At 34.7% G+C, this 15,102-nt stretch overlaps 1 protein-coding gene across 1 annotated transcript in view; it reads left to right on the plus strand.

Annotated features, from left to right (window-relative positions):
* The window catches only part of pcdh15a (protocadherin-related 15a), a 202,379-nt gene that overhangs the window by 67,593 nt on the left and 119,684 nt on the right, over positions 1–15,102 (plus strand). The window contains exons 5-6 of the mRNA XM_016456477.1: positions 10,673–10,833; positions 13,316–13,471. Coding sequence (XP_016311963.1) covers positions 10,673–10,833; positions 13,316–13,471 — 317 coding nt within the window. The remainder of the gene's footprint in view (positions 1–10,672; positions 10,834–13,315; positions 13,472–15,102) is intronic.

A 15,102-nucleotide genomic window follows, 5' to 3' on the forward strand; every position in this document is an offset into this window, starting at 1 on the left:
AGGGCTGTCAATCGATTAAAAGAAATTAATTAATCACACATGTTTTAATTAATCGTGATTAATCCCACCTAACAATAACGTTTTTAAAAATACTTTTACATTGCAATAATTTCACATTAAATCTTCAAATTAATGCAGAAACAACATAAAGACAGTATATTTTTAATATTTGTTTAATGGCATCTTTTGTATGACTGAAGGCGAGTATCACTGATACCAATACTACTGATGTCTCTATGAATTTGTTTTTTTTCCCCTAATATTTAACCATTGACTACAGCCATTCAACATTACATTAACATTTATTAGACTTTAAAAAATAACAACTTAAAGTGAACTTAAAACAATCTTCACTTAAACCCATTATAATAAATGTCATATTTAGCTACCTGTGCCCTTCGGCAAGTAGGAAATATACAGAAATTGAATAAAGTTATCAAAACCTTATTCTAAATTAAAAACAGATGAATCCTTAAAGCAACAAAAATGATTGATTTCCTCTTTTTTTCTTTTGTTCTTTGATTAACAGACATCACAGCAGCTGGGTTATTAGGTTATTTTAGTGAAAGTCTATATTGATTATTATAGTTTAGAAAAAAACTTTTTAAATTTTTTATTTTATATCATATTTAATTGTGTATTATTTAATATATAGATATAATTTGTAATTTTATAATATATACTAATATAATAACTAATTTAGATTGGTTATACATATATATATTTTATATATATTATATATATTATTATATATATAATTTTCATTTTTGGGTGAACTATCCCTTTAATACATATATTATGCATTACATTACATTTAATAATACTCCTTATGTCCATTTTATTTAAATTAACTTTACATTTTAGTTCAGCTTTAGATCAGTATTTATAGTTTAGCATTTTCAAATGTGTTTTTATTTTAATATTTCAGATTTTTTTTTACATTTAATTTGACATCAGTTATATAATTTATAATAATTCATATAATTTAATTATTAGGGCTGTCAATCGATTAAAAGAAATTAATTAATCACACATGTTTTAATTAATCGTGATTAATCCCACCTAACAATAACGTTTTTAAAAATACTTTTACATTGCAATAATTTCACATTAAATCTTCAAATTAATGCAGAAACAACATAAAGACAGTATATTTTTAATATTTGTATAATGTCATCTTTTTTATGACTGAAGGCCAGTATCACTCTGTCTCTATTAAACATTTTTTTTCTCCTAATATTTAACCATTGATTAGCCATTCAACATTACAATGCTATTAATTTTAACATTTATTAGACTACTTAAAATAACTTCTAATTTAAAGGAGACATATTATGCCCCTTTTTACAATATGTAATATAAGTCTCTGGTGTCCACAGAATGTGTCTGTGAAGTTTCAGCTCAAAATACACCACAAATCATTTATTATATCATTTTGAAAATGCCTATTTTGAGTGGAATCAAAATAGAGCTGTGCCATTACAGCTCGGACCTGCTAAAAACATCTGTTATGGTTCTGATCATGTTTATCGCGCTGAAATCATGCAGTTTAAACCATATGAGTTGAAACTTCTGATATACGGTTCTGGTATAGTGCACACATCCGAAGCACACGGACAGAAAGCGGCTGTCACAGCATGTGAGTACTAAATTAAGTTCTCATTCACACACAAGTTATGTTAAAAACACACGAGTTACAAAAAGCCGGTTATGTCTGTGAAGGTAAACAGCTGGGAAATAAATTGCATGTTTATTTTAGATCTGTTCAATAAATCCACTGCTCTCTTGTCTCCTCCGAGGCTGGGACTCTAAATAGCGTTCTGTGCTCGTCTGTGCAGCCAAAGACAGAACAGTTAGCATGTTTTGCTCAAACATTCGCCATGGCTTTTAGAGCTGGTACACCATTGTCGCTTGCGAAATCAAAATGACGGCACCGTGGGTGGAAATTTACAGATTAAGGGGCGGTAATAGAATGTTCTGTACCGGCAGCCATATCACCCTGTAGCCCAAGAATGGTTGCCAACTGAAGCTAAGCAGGGCTGAGCCTGGTCAGTACCTGCACTGTAAAAAATGTAAAAAAAAATTAAGGCTGCCTTAAATTTTTAAGTTAAATCAACTTAAAAATACAAGTAATTTCAGCTCACTAATTTAAATCTTGCCTAGTGCTGAATTGTTTTATTTAAGTTCATGTGACTGCAATATTTGCTGTTTCAACTTAAGTTCAACATTTTCCCTTCAGCAAGTAGGAAATATACAGAAATTGAAAAAATGCATCAAACACTAAATTCTAAATTAAATATTAATGAATCCTTAAAGCTACTAAAGTTATTGATTTCCTCTGTTTTCTTTTGATCTTTGCTTAACAGACATCACAGCAGCTGGTTATTAGGTATTTTTCTGCTGTCCCTTTAAGAGCTGCCGATGCTGAACATGACGCAGATCTGACACGCATCTCTTTACCTATTCTGACTCACTTCAGTTCCTAAAGTCTCTAATGAGTTGAATCTAGTGTGTTAGGCGAGGGAGACAGTGCTGGGATGCTCCAGGACAGTTTGGAAAACCACTGCATTTCAGAGACATGTTCTTAAATGTGACCCATACCAAATAATACATATACATGCACAGTTTTAAGGCAGCTTTAATTGCCTTTTTGGTAACTTCATGACTTAACTGACGACATAACTGCGACATTGCATGCTTGTAGTTTCTTTCGCAATTTGATATGAAATGATACTACAGCGCGCGCCGGCGCCTTTGTGCGTGCAATTAAAGAGCACGTGCTACGAGCACAATACCATTCTCCCCGCTCGTGTATGGGGATAGAATTGTTGCTTTATTCCAAATAAATAGATCATGATCCACAAATACATGTAAAGAGATTAACAAAAATTAAACATATTGACGAATAAATAAAATGAGATCCACAAATAAATCTTAGAGTTTCACAAACATGAAATAAATTCACAAATAAATAAAATGCAATTTGCAAATAAAAAACATATTCACAAATATATTTTTAAGTCACAAACACAACTTTGCCTGGCATTCATTTGTGAATCACTCGCTGTGCATTTGTGGATTTTGAAACATTTCTAGCGTCGAGACACACACCAATCCACAAATGCGTGGACTCCACCCACCGTCTACTCAAGCCAATCAGATAACAGCCACTCTTCGCTGACCAATCGTAACACGTTCTCGCTATAGCCAATCACGATTTTCTTTACAATAAGGGCGGGACAGATTCATTTTGCACCCCTGTAAGGAACTGCATTCTATGGACACTTCGTTCAAACTGAGCTTAAGTGCTGTTTGCAATGGTTAAAATAGTTGTGGTTAAAAAAACCCGTTTCCAAAAGATTGTTGGAGTGTAAGGCTTCTTTTCCTTCAGGATCAGTGAATGAGGATAAACTCAGGATTATACACAACTTGATCATTCATAGATCCCGAGCATGATCGTAATGCGTCCAACACAAATAAAAATCATTATAATCAGTCTACACTGGACGAGGTGACATGGGACTTTTAAAGCACAATTGCGGTGACAAATATATGGCATAATAAAACGTATAATATCAAATAGCCTCAGCATAATTGCAGTGTGTACTGGGGATTTGTGAGTGGACCATGTAAATACAAACTGTGCATTTACTTTGGATGCTGTTAAGTAACTTTTACAATCAAAACTAGTAAGTCTGGTTTATATGAAATATTGTTTGCGTGATCAAGTGTTTTAACCAATATCTCATCTTACATGTATATGCATTTATTTTCAACACACCTGCACCACATTTAAAAAAGAACCCACATATATTTTTTCCTGCCCAAACAATGGCAACTTTGTAATACTTTTAATTAATGTTTGAAAATATTATTTATAATGCTTCATACATTGTTAGATCCACATTGCTGTTCATACATCATTTAAACGGCTTGATTGAAAAACTGGGAAACCCTGCTGGCTGTTGTGTGACGGCAATTTAACCTATTGCACAAACTCATATGTTAAGGTTGAAAACAGTTATTTAATAGTCAGTTACTTATTGACACCTTTCTTTCCATCTTGAATAACATGACGCTTCCATAACGTGTTTGTATCCAGCATTGTTCCCATAGCCGTGATTTAAAGCGCTGTTTCTCTGGAATTTTCAATGGCACGCTAAATATAATACTGTGGCTTGGATTGACACACAGTCTAATGGTCTAACATTTTAAACATCGTTTACTATACCAATTTTTATGGCCCTTATATTTCTTATTTGAGCCAAAGGAGATGAATGAAGTTATTTCAGGACGAGACCGCCCTGATTGTAAAGCAAATCGTGATTGGCTATAGCGAGAACGTGCTACGATTGGTCAGCGAAGTGTGGCTGTTATCTGATTGGCTTGAGTAGACGGTGGGTGGAGTCCACGCATTTGTGGATTGGTGTGTGTCTCGACGCTAGAAATGTTTCAAAATCCACAAATGCACAGCGAGTGATTCACAAATGAATGCCAGGCAAAGTTGTGTTTGTGACTTAAAAATATATTTGTGAATATGTTTTTTATTTGCAAATCTCATTTTATTTATTTGTGGATCTAATTCTATTTATTCGTCAATATGTTTAATTTTTGTTAATCTCTTTACATTTATTTGTGGATCATAATCTATTTATTTGGAATAAAGCAACAATTCTACCCCTATACGTATGGGGATACTCGTGTGACTCGCGCCTGATGCTGAAGTAAAGGTGGAGCGCACGTCTGAAACGTCTCCGGTTTGATGTGTTCATAAAGACTTTCTGCGTTTAAATAAACGATGGTTCTTGTCATGAAAAAAGAGACAGAAGCAGCACTTTTGAGTGGGGTGGCCAACCGTAGCCCCGCCTCGGCGTTAAATATTTTTAACACCTTAAAATTAAAAAATTAATCGCCTGCGTTAATGTGCTAATTTTGACAGCACTAATATATATAGATATCTGTATATATCTATATATATAAAACCTAGTGATAAAGTATGATTACTAGTGTTTTATAATAATAATAATAATAATAGTTTAAATATTTAATTTGTTTATAAATTAACATGATTTATACATGTAAAGTAAAAAACAACTGTATATAATTTTTATAACAAAAAAATCACATAAAAGTGCTTAAATGTCATAAATGCTGTCACATGACTACTTCCTTGATTTTATTGCTTTATTGCTCTGTGGTTGCTCTTTTCTAGTTCTAATAATAGTCCTTATAATGGTTATGTTTTATTGAAGTATCAAATAGAAATATTAATTTTCATTTTGAGATCTGACAAATCTGTTTATGACAAACTTCGTGACTTCTGTGATATTTTTGTTGCTGCCACTTAACTGTTTAAATTGCTGCCTAATTCTTTTAAATTTTGTCTGATTTTTGTGTTTGACAGAAAAAAAGAAAGTGATTTGGGTTTGTAACGACAAGAAGGTGAATAAACGAGGACACAGTTTGAGGATGAGGAACTGTTCCCTTAAGCGAAAGTCTCTTTGAGGTGTCCATTTAATCTCATTGCTGTCTAGAGAAACAACAAGAGAACCACTTGATCTTTTTCTTTTCTTTGGGGAGTCTTACAGTGTTGCTTGAATATAATCAAGTTCGTGTGCTTTATGATGGCGAGGTATCTGATTGCTTGCAGTTGTCCTGAATGATTGAAAGCTAAAGCCAGTTACACAACCCCGTGCTGTAATGATTTTGTGACAGTAGGACTCTTCTGCAGAGGCAGATGACGAACAAAGATTTTCATCAATGAGGTAACGTGATGTTCTAGGATTTTTACATCAAATTCGATTTCTCTCCCAATCGATTCTGCTGGATTTCATATCCTTCCTGCAGTTCACACACACAGGCTTCAGGTCTCCTTTAATAGAGCTCTGCTTCATCTGAGGCGTCTGAACACAATACAATCACACACATACACACACACAACAGGAGGATGACAGCTCATTTCTGCATTCAAATAAGCATCCACTTCCTTCAGTTTAAATTGGACCTGCTTTCCCTGTCAAACAACAACTGTGTTCCGTCTCGTGTTTTCCATTTTAAACCTGATTGTCACAAACTTCTTTGGCTGGCGGAAGGCACGTCAAATGAGTTGGCAGAGAATAATCATTTCTAAAAAAATTGTTAGTGGTTGTTGTCCCTACAAACTTTTTGCTGGGGTCTCAGTCATGCTTAAACCAGCCTAAACTAGTTATGAGTCTTAGCAGGTAGTGTTGCATGATTAATCGAAATAAAGGCAAAGTCGCAATATGGATAGTATGAATTATTAAATCGCAAAAGCTGTGATTTAATTAAAAAAGTATAAGCATTGTGTTTCAGAGTGAAGCGCAGCATTGTGTTTGTTCTTTTACACACTAACAGCTTGTGTTTTGACTGTCATAGAGCAGCTTGGTTTGAGGTAAATGCTGCTCTACACAAACTCATCTGTGCATCTGCTCTGGAGTTTGGGTTGGTTGTAACATGGATTTGGGAACGCAACATATGCTAACCGTTTTCCTATATTTGTAATGAGAAGCGTTTATAAACCGACTGTTGTCAACAAAAGAGAACCTAGAATATTCAACTTAGGTCAGCTGTAAATATTAGCTATATAAATTATTTTAAATAAAAATGATGATGATTACTATTATTACTATTATTATCATTATTATTATTATTATTAAATACTCATTTTTTTATTCTACAGTGAAAAAAATATTTCTTATTTTATTATTATCTTACAATTATATTAATATTTAATCACACATTTTTAAATAAATAAATAACATGATTAATCACATAGATTTTAAATCGCAATCACAAATCTTTTTTGATAAACTGACTGTTGTCAACAAAAGAGAACCTTAGAACATCCACCTTGGGCCAGCCGTAAATATTAGTTATACAAATTATTTTATATCAAAATTTAAAAGCATTATTATTATTATTATTATTATTAAATACTCCATTTTTATTTTACAGTGAAAAAATATTTCTTATTTTATTATTATCTTATAATCATATTGATATATAATCACACATTTTTAAATCAATCAATCACATAGATTTTTAAATCTGCTTAAAATTTTGCAATCAAAATTTTTTTGCGGAAAATCTTTTACATAAAATTTTGCTGACTTTTTGGGGGGGCAATTGTCAAATGGTCAGGCTGAGAGACCAGGTGGCTAACCATCTTAACATCAGTTTGAAATCTCTTTGAAATTCTGATCTCTAGATATTACCTGAGTCTTTCTTTCAATATACTGTACAGTGTAAGTAAATGGGCTTTCACCTGTTCTGTTATCCAAAATTATAAGTCCAGTCACTTACAAAGGTAATTGCACACCTCTCTCAGCAGGCCACCGGATTTGAGGTATCATTCACATCTGTAGCATAAATGGTTATGCGCTAAATTTTGAATAATAGTAATTTTGCCTCAGCAAACACCACTAATGATGCCGTTTGCCGGGTTGTTCTGGAATAGATGCAGAAAATCTGCACGTGTGCGACGGAGCACAAACTCACACCTGGTTATGGGTGTGAAAAGGTTTCTGAGAAGCTGCTTTGGATTTGGTGTGTGTGGTGTATGTGTGTGTATGTGTGTGTGTACGCCGTTCCCTCGAGTCTCCACCATGCCTGGTGTGAGATCCCTCTTAATAGCATTTGATTTTCTCCAGTGTGCAGGCGTGAATCAAAGAAGCCATTTTCCTCCCAATTTTCGTACAGTTTCATCCATGTGTTTTTCTCCATGACAAATCCAACGGTATTAAAAATAATCCAACAGGAGCCATATATTAATGCCATTCTATATTCTTAACCACTCTAATAGCTGATATTAGCTGGTGCGGGATGGGTTTCCTGTTGCGTGTTGTGACCCCTCGCTCGAGATGCTGTTTACTCAGAGATTCTCGCATCTGCCCTCGGCTGATGTGTTTTTGCTCGGCTCACATGCTAAGGGGGTGCTTTGGCTCAGGTCATGGATTTCCTTTCAGGTAATATTGGAGGCAAACATCAGGGCCTCTGAGTCTGTCTATGTCTGACGGCGGCGGATGTCTGTTAGGGCTGAGTTTCTCAGGGATCTGGGCTGTAAGCTAACTCACTTAAAGCTGAAGTGTATACTTTCTGCTCCACTAGCATCACTAAATGCAATTGCAAAAAGAAAGATTGTTTATCAAAATGAAAATTCACTGGTATTGGGATTGACTGCTAAAATGTTGTTAGTGTGACTATTCAAGAACACTATTCTGCTTCCGATAATATCAGTATTATTGATATTATGGGCAGGCAATTGATGATTGGTGACCGTTTGATTCATGTAAATGAATCTTTTCTGATACTGAATTTTAAGTTAGAGTTGCTATTATAGGAGTAGTTCACCCAAAAATGAAAACTGGCTGAAAATTTACTCAACCTTAGGCCATCCAAGTTGTGGATGAGTTTGTTACTTAATCAGAACACATTTGGAGAAGCGTAGCTCATCAGGATCCTCTGCAGTGAATAGGTGCCATTAGAAAGAGAGCCCAAACACCTGATATGTGGATTACTTGTGGATTATTGTAATGTTTTATCAGCTGTACGGCACCCATTCAGTGCAGAGGATCCAGGTGAGCGAGTGATGTAATGCTAAATTTCTCCATATCTGTTGTGATGAAGAAACATCATTAAAATTTTCCCTCTAGGAAACTTAATGGCCAAAAAGCACATTATATTCGTAATGTTGCATAATTTTGTTATAGAATTGCATGTTTCTTGAAAGTACTGTATCATCCAACACTAACAGTTAATATACTTAAAAACAAACAAACAAATGTTTGCTGCAATTAGGGCAAAAGCGATACATGCTGGCACTCTAAGTGGACAAGAACATCAAGAGTTTAATGGGATGTGAAAAAAACAAACTCTTGTGTTGTTGTGAATGCACAGAAGAGCTCTGAGAAAAGAATCTGACCAGCTTTCTGAACTCTAGTTCTGGATGAATACTGTTGTTTGTGCCAGGGGCGATTCTTGGATCTCAGTCTCAAGGGGACTCAAGCCCCCTACTTGAATGTGAGACTTTGTGGCTCTAAGAAGTAGTTTTCTTTTCAGCACGAGAGATCACAAGTACAAATCTTGCTTGATGGAAAATTGTTTTAATAAACTAATTGAACCTGCCAAACAATGGTTTGGTTGCACTTCATACTTTGATTTGAGAAGAGTACTGGAGTACTGGGCAGTGTATTAATGTTTATGATGTATTGATGTCTTGTGATTTGAAATAGTTCATCCCAAAATGAAATTTATGTCATCGTTTACTCACCCTCAAGTTGTTACAAACATATACAAGTTTATTTCCTCTATTAAACACAAAAGAAGATATTTTGAAGAGTGTTGGTAACCAAATAGTTGCCAGTAGCCATTGAATTCTATAATATTTTTTCCCATACTATGGAAGTCAATGGCTACCATGAAGTGTTTGGTTACCAACATTCTTCAAAATATCTTCTTTTTGACTCAACAGAACAAAGAAACAACTTGAGGATGAGCAAATGATGACATAAATTTCATTTTTGGGTGGACTATCCCTTTAACATGCGTGTTTAAGATGTGTATTGTAATAAAATACAATAATTCTATTTTTAATTAAAATGTATCAACTTATTTAGAAATCATTTGAGACAGTCAGTACGCTACGAAAATATTTTTTTTAGTGAATTGTTTGCATAAACTGTCAGAAATGTTCCTGGAACCCCTTGCATGGAATTGTTCATCTATTAAAATGTTTGTTTGTTTATATATTTACTATTTTGGTACATTTACACAGTTTTAATAGCGGCAGTACTGATTGACATGACGATGGCAAATTTTCAGGTTTGATTCAGCATTTCATTTGCATTTTTCTAATGAAATGCAGCATTTGTTTTAAAGAAGAGATCAGTTCAGTATTTTTATGATGTACAGGTTATATACATGGAGAGACTAGTTCGACTACTTTCAGGATTTCTTATTTCTTTCTTTTTGCAAGGTCATGCAGCTGGAAGCCTGAACATTTATAATGAATCACAGGTGATTCCAGGCTTTATTTAAGGGTGCTTAAGCCCCAGTCTTTCCTATTAGTCCCCTTAGAAATCTTAGGTTAAGCTGGCTCTCCGGTGAATGTTTTCTCAAATAATGGTTCTTAAATAATGTTATCCATTCCAGTGAAAATGCATATTTTAGGAACATTCACTTTATTTAAAAACATTGTTCGGACCTTTGTTGGGAGGGAAATGCAGAGCCTGGACCTCATGGAACGTTAATTGAATAGCGCCTGGATGAGGGTTCGAGCTCTGTGAGGACTTATTATTTTGTGTTTTTCTGCAGGGATTCTAAAGGAGTTGAAATAATTTGTAACACATTGAAGCATAAAATGAAGTGTAATTATCTTGGAGGAGAGGCGAGAACTCAGCCAACCATACATTAACACATGCTGAAATTATGACCTTCACATTCTTACATAGTCAGCTTCTCATACACAGATATTTATGAGCCAAGAGAGGATGCTAATGAATCTGTACAGAATAAGGATTTACGACTATTATTTATTCATGGGGAAATCATCATTATTATTATGCATATCTATTACTTGAACTTTTATATTGCATGGGTTGGTCAATCATGCACCTTGAAACCTTAGCTTTTCTTGCCAATCTCTTTCTGTCAGGTACCGTTCTTGTGGAAAACATGCAGATCAACGGTCGGGCTCAGGATCCAGATAGAACCATCTCCTTGACGCTGCTGGACAACTATGATTACTGGGTTATCCTTGACCCTGCACTGCAGAGACTGTATCTCAACAGCACCGGACGAGTGTTGGACCGAGACGTGAGTCAACAAACACGCACATTCTGTCAGAAATAACATATTGCTGCTGTTGTCCTTTGGCTGGCACAAACGGATACATATATTTATATGGCAGTCTGCCTGAAGGCTCTAAGACAAACAAAAGCGCTACAATAAATTCTGTCCCGATTGGCAGCAAACCAGCACACGTCACTGTAATGAGATCATGACAGCCACACAGAACTGCTACATTTTCTTAATCAGTATTTTACTCTTTCCAGTAACATATTTTAACATCCTTAAATCAAGATAAATATACTTATGCAAAATTGCATGAGATAATAAAGTCACCATGAAATCAAAATGGACTATTCTGGTTTTTAATGGAATATAATGGAATATCAAAGTGTTTATTATAAACGATTTATCTGTGCACATCATAAATTTTTTTAACTTCATGCGCCTTAGTAATCTTTAAGCAAAGAATGGCTCGCAACAACATCTCTTCTGTTCTCTGACGTCATGTTTATCGGCGGGAAGGTGGAACAGCCTATCACTTATTAAGGAAGAAATGATGATCTCAACATCTGTTTCATGCTAACTTAAAGAATTTTCAGAGAATATATCTTAAAGATTTTCATTTGCGTAGCAAAATCTCTTCTTGTTTGCTTATTTTAGCTATGAATTATCTTTTAGATTGTTGTTATTATTATTATTATATAAATTAATAATAATATAATTATCATTATATATATAGTTATATATAATGATAATTTATATATGTAATTTAATTGTATATAGTAAATATAACAAAATTAAGGAGGTATATGAAAATTAAATAATTTGAATTTGAAAATAATTAGTCATTTGTGTAAGAAAATCTCTTCTTGTTTGCTTATTTTATTTATTAATTATTTTTTCGATTATTATTATTATTATTATTCATTTATTTTTTGCTTTAGTTTAAATGTTTTTTTTTATTATTTAGTGAGGTTTTTGCGTGATAATTTGTGTAAAAATGTTTTTCAAAAGTTTGCTTCTTAATTACATTTATTGTATTTTACAGATATGTAGATATACTGTTAATTATAATAATTAGGTAATCAGTCATATAATAATGATCCTTTCTATTATTATTATTTTGTTGTTGTTGGTATTGTTTTAACCAGAAACCAAGACCAAAACATTTGTATATAAAGTTTTTGACTGCATTTTATGTATTTACAGTCACTTCAGATTCATACAATGTGAGCAGATAGGATTGTCTGAGACTTTATCTTTATTAAGATGTGTTTTTTATAAGGTTTTTGGCTGTATTCAACTGTGCTTGAAGTGCAATGTACTGTTCTACAGTACAAGAACAGCCAAGTCCTCCATCAAAAGGCAGGAGATTGTACTCCTACAGCTGCAATACGAGCTTTGCGATTTCTCCTATTTCCTTTTTCCACAAGTGCTTCATCTCCTCTCTCTTATACTGTCTGTCTGTACATTACACCAATCTTCTATAAAGAGGCTTGCTAGCCCCACACATGTGTGCTTGTCTGAGAAGCATTGTGTTAGTGACAGGCCTTTTATAACACTATTGGATAGTGATTACAGGACATACCCTCCTCTTCCTCCTCCTCATCCTCTTTACGAGGCTTTGTGGGATTCAGGCACTTCATTCAACTGCTCCACTGTTTATTTTATTCAGAGTACTTGAGGCCAAACACCTTATTTATCCAAAAGAGAATGAGCAGACTTGACATTAATCCTGTTTGCATTGTTACGTTATGTAATCTTGTGCATTCACACATCCAGGCATGCATCATGTTAATGCACTTTACTACTGCTGGATACTAGAGCCCGACCGATATGGGTTTTTTGGGGCCAATACCGATACCGATATTAGGGAGTAAAAAAAAGGCCGATACCGATGTGTCATATGTTCAAGTTACAACGTGCCCCTAAGATGTTACAATGTGTTCCACCTACGGGGCATGTTGTCACATTTCACTTCCATTTTTTTAGGGTAAATAAAGAAAAATGTATACACTGTAATTATGAAACAAAGCGATGTTATCTTGCGAACGCGCCGGCGGATCTTCACCAAATTCGGGGAATCCCTTCAGCTCTAGGAGCCCTCTCGAACGCCACCCTCCGCGTGTCGGTAGCCCCCCGGGATCGCTAGATCGGTCGGCGCCGGTCCGCGAATTTAACCACCCGTAACTCCCAAACCCCGGGGGCTATCCACGCTAATATCGGCAAAACGATATATCGGTCGGGCTCTACTGGATACCCTAATGTTAATGATCACTGGCCATAGCTTTTGAAAATATCACAAATGGTTAGTATTACCATATGTTACCTTGAATAAATGTTGCCATGAAAGTATGTTTTCAGCTGTCACGTCTCATCTGTAGGGGCCTTGTTTCATGATTCATGTTTTGCTTAGTACTAATGCAGTCAAATACAATTATTTTTGTTGTACAAATGTATGTTTACTTCATGTTCTTTAAACCCCTGTATATGTGCTTTCTTCCAGCCGCCCAGTTACATCACCACCATCGTGGTTCAGGTTCAGTGCACCAATGAGCTGGTGGGAACAGTTATTCTGCACGAAGTACGGATAGTGGTGAGGGACAGAAATGACAACACGCCTCGTTTCCAGCAGCCTCGTTACTATGTATCAGTTAATGAGGTGAGGCCTGATCACTTATGCACTGCCTCATTTACTTTGTGTCTCTGTCTCTGTCAATTCAGTTTCAATTGAATGTGCATGGTATGCAAATTTTGTGAGGTGAGTACTGTGTCTGACAATGCAGTGTGACCAATGAACCAGTAAGTAATTACAAAAATATATATATATTTTTGGAAGGAAATTGATGCTTTTGTTCAGCAATGATGCATTATCATGCTTAATTTATATGCTTAATTTATTTAAATGTATGCATTTAAATATTACATTTATAATATTACAAAATATGTATATTTCAGAAAAATGATTTTCTTTTGAGCTTTCTATTCATCAAAGAATTCTGCAAAAAAAGTCAGTTTCCACAAAAATATTAAGCAGTGCAATTGTTTTCAACATTGATAATAAAAATGTGTTTATTAAGATATGTTTCTTAAGCACCAAATCAGCATATTAGAATGATTTCTGAAGGATGCTGTTATAAACTAAATTTTGCTGGTTATTAGAAACTGACACAAAGCCTTTCGATATGTCCCACTCACTCTTTCAATAAGAAATACATCAAGAAAACTGCACTCATGAATGAATAGAGAGCAGAAAGTGAAGCCGACACATATGAAGTCATTTTATAGTCTGTTGACGTGCTCCATCAGTTATTCAGATCTAAAACCATCCCCTTTTGGCTTCGGCTCAAAATTATTCTTAAAATTATGCACGCACACACACGCTTGACCCTCTTCTCCACAAGTGCAGATATGAGGACTATTTTTAAACTTAATGGCTTTCATTTATTTGGAATACGTTTGAATATGTTCCGTGAGCGTGTATGTGTTGGGTGTGTAAAAGCTTGGCTTCTTTATGCTTGTCAATCTCTTTCCTCTCCTTGAAGTCAAATATGCTGTCATCATTTTCTTCCTGCTTTTATCCTCCTGTACATGCAAAACGAGAGAGAGAAATACAGTGAAGTGATGAAGTTAAGGGGGTGTGCGGCAGGAAGGGGAAAGTATCAGGTGGTATTTGCATTTGGGGGCGGATGTGATCACGTGAGTTGCTTTTGATCCAAAAGGCTGTGACTTGGTTCATGGGTTTTCTGGGTGATTTGGAGCCCCAGAGGCAGACTGGTCTTGTATGTGTGGGAGAGAGAGGTTTCACATGTGAATTTCAGTCCTCAAGAGATGCTGACATCGAGCTCAGAATTCCAAGCAAGATGAGATTAGCACTAGATTGTCAGGTTGTTTTCCAAAAATCCTTTTGGCTTCATGCCTGATGCGGGAAAGAGTCTGCAACGGTGTCTTCAATTATTCAATCTACCATGCTTGTGTCTTCAATTATTCAATCTACCATGCTTTAACACTGGCTCGTTGTGTTTTTGATGTTCTCCAGCACAGAGAAAATTGCAAGGGCCATTGTACAATTGTGGTCACAGAAAGACTTTCAAATGGCTGAATAAGGTTTTTTTTTTTTAAAACACTTGGTTTAAAACTGTTTTAGTATGAAATATTTTTTCGGTATTTTCACTTATAATTTTGAAAGTCTCTATATTTGCATTTAAAAATATATACAATATATTTTTATAGCTAAAAATAACTAAATATTTGTTGTAAAATACATTTGACAAATTGAAACAATATAATATA

The sequence above is a fragment of the Sinocyclocheilus anshuiensis genome, unplaced genomic scaffold (assembly GCF_001515605.1).
Source record: "Sinocyclocheilus anshuiensis isolate Anshui unplaced genomic scaffold, SAMN03320099.WGS_v1.1 scaffold407, whole genome shotgun sequence".
In the NCBI taxonomy this organism is placed as follows: Eukaryota; Metazoa; Chordata; class Actinopteri; order Cypriniformes; family Cyprinidae; genus Sinocyclocheilus; species Sinocyclocheilus anshuiensis.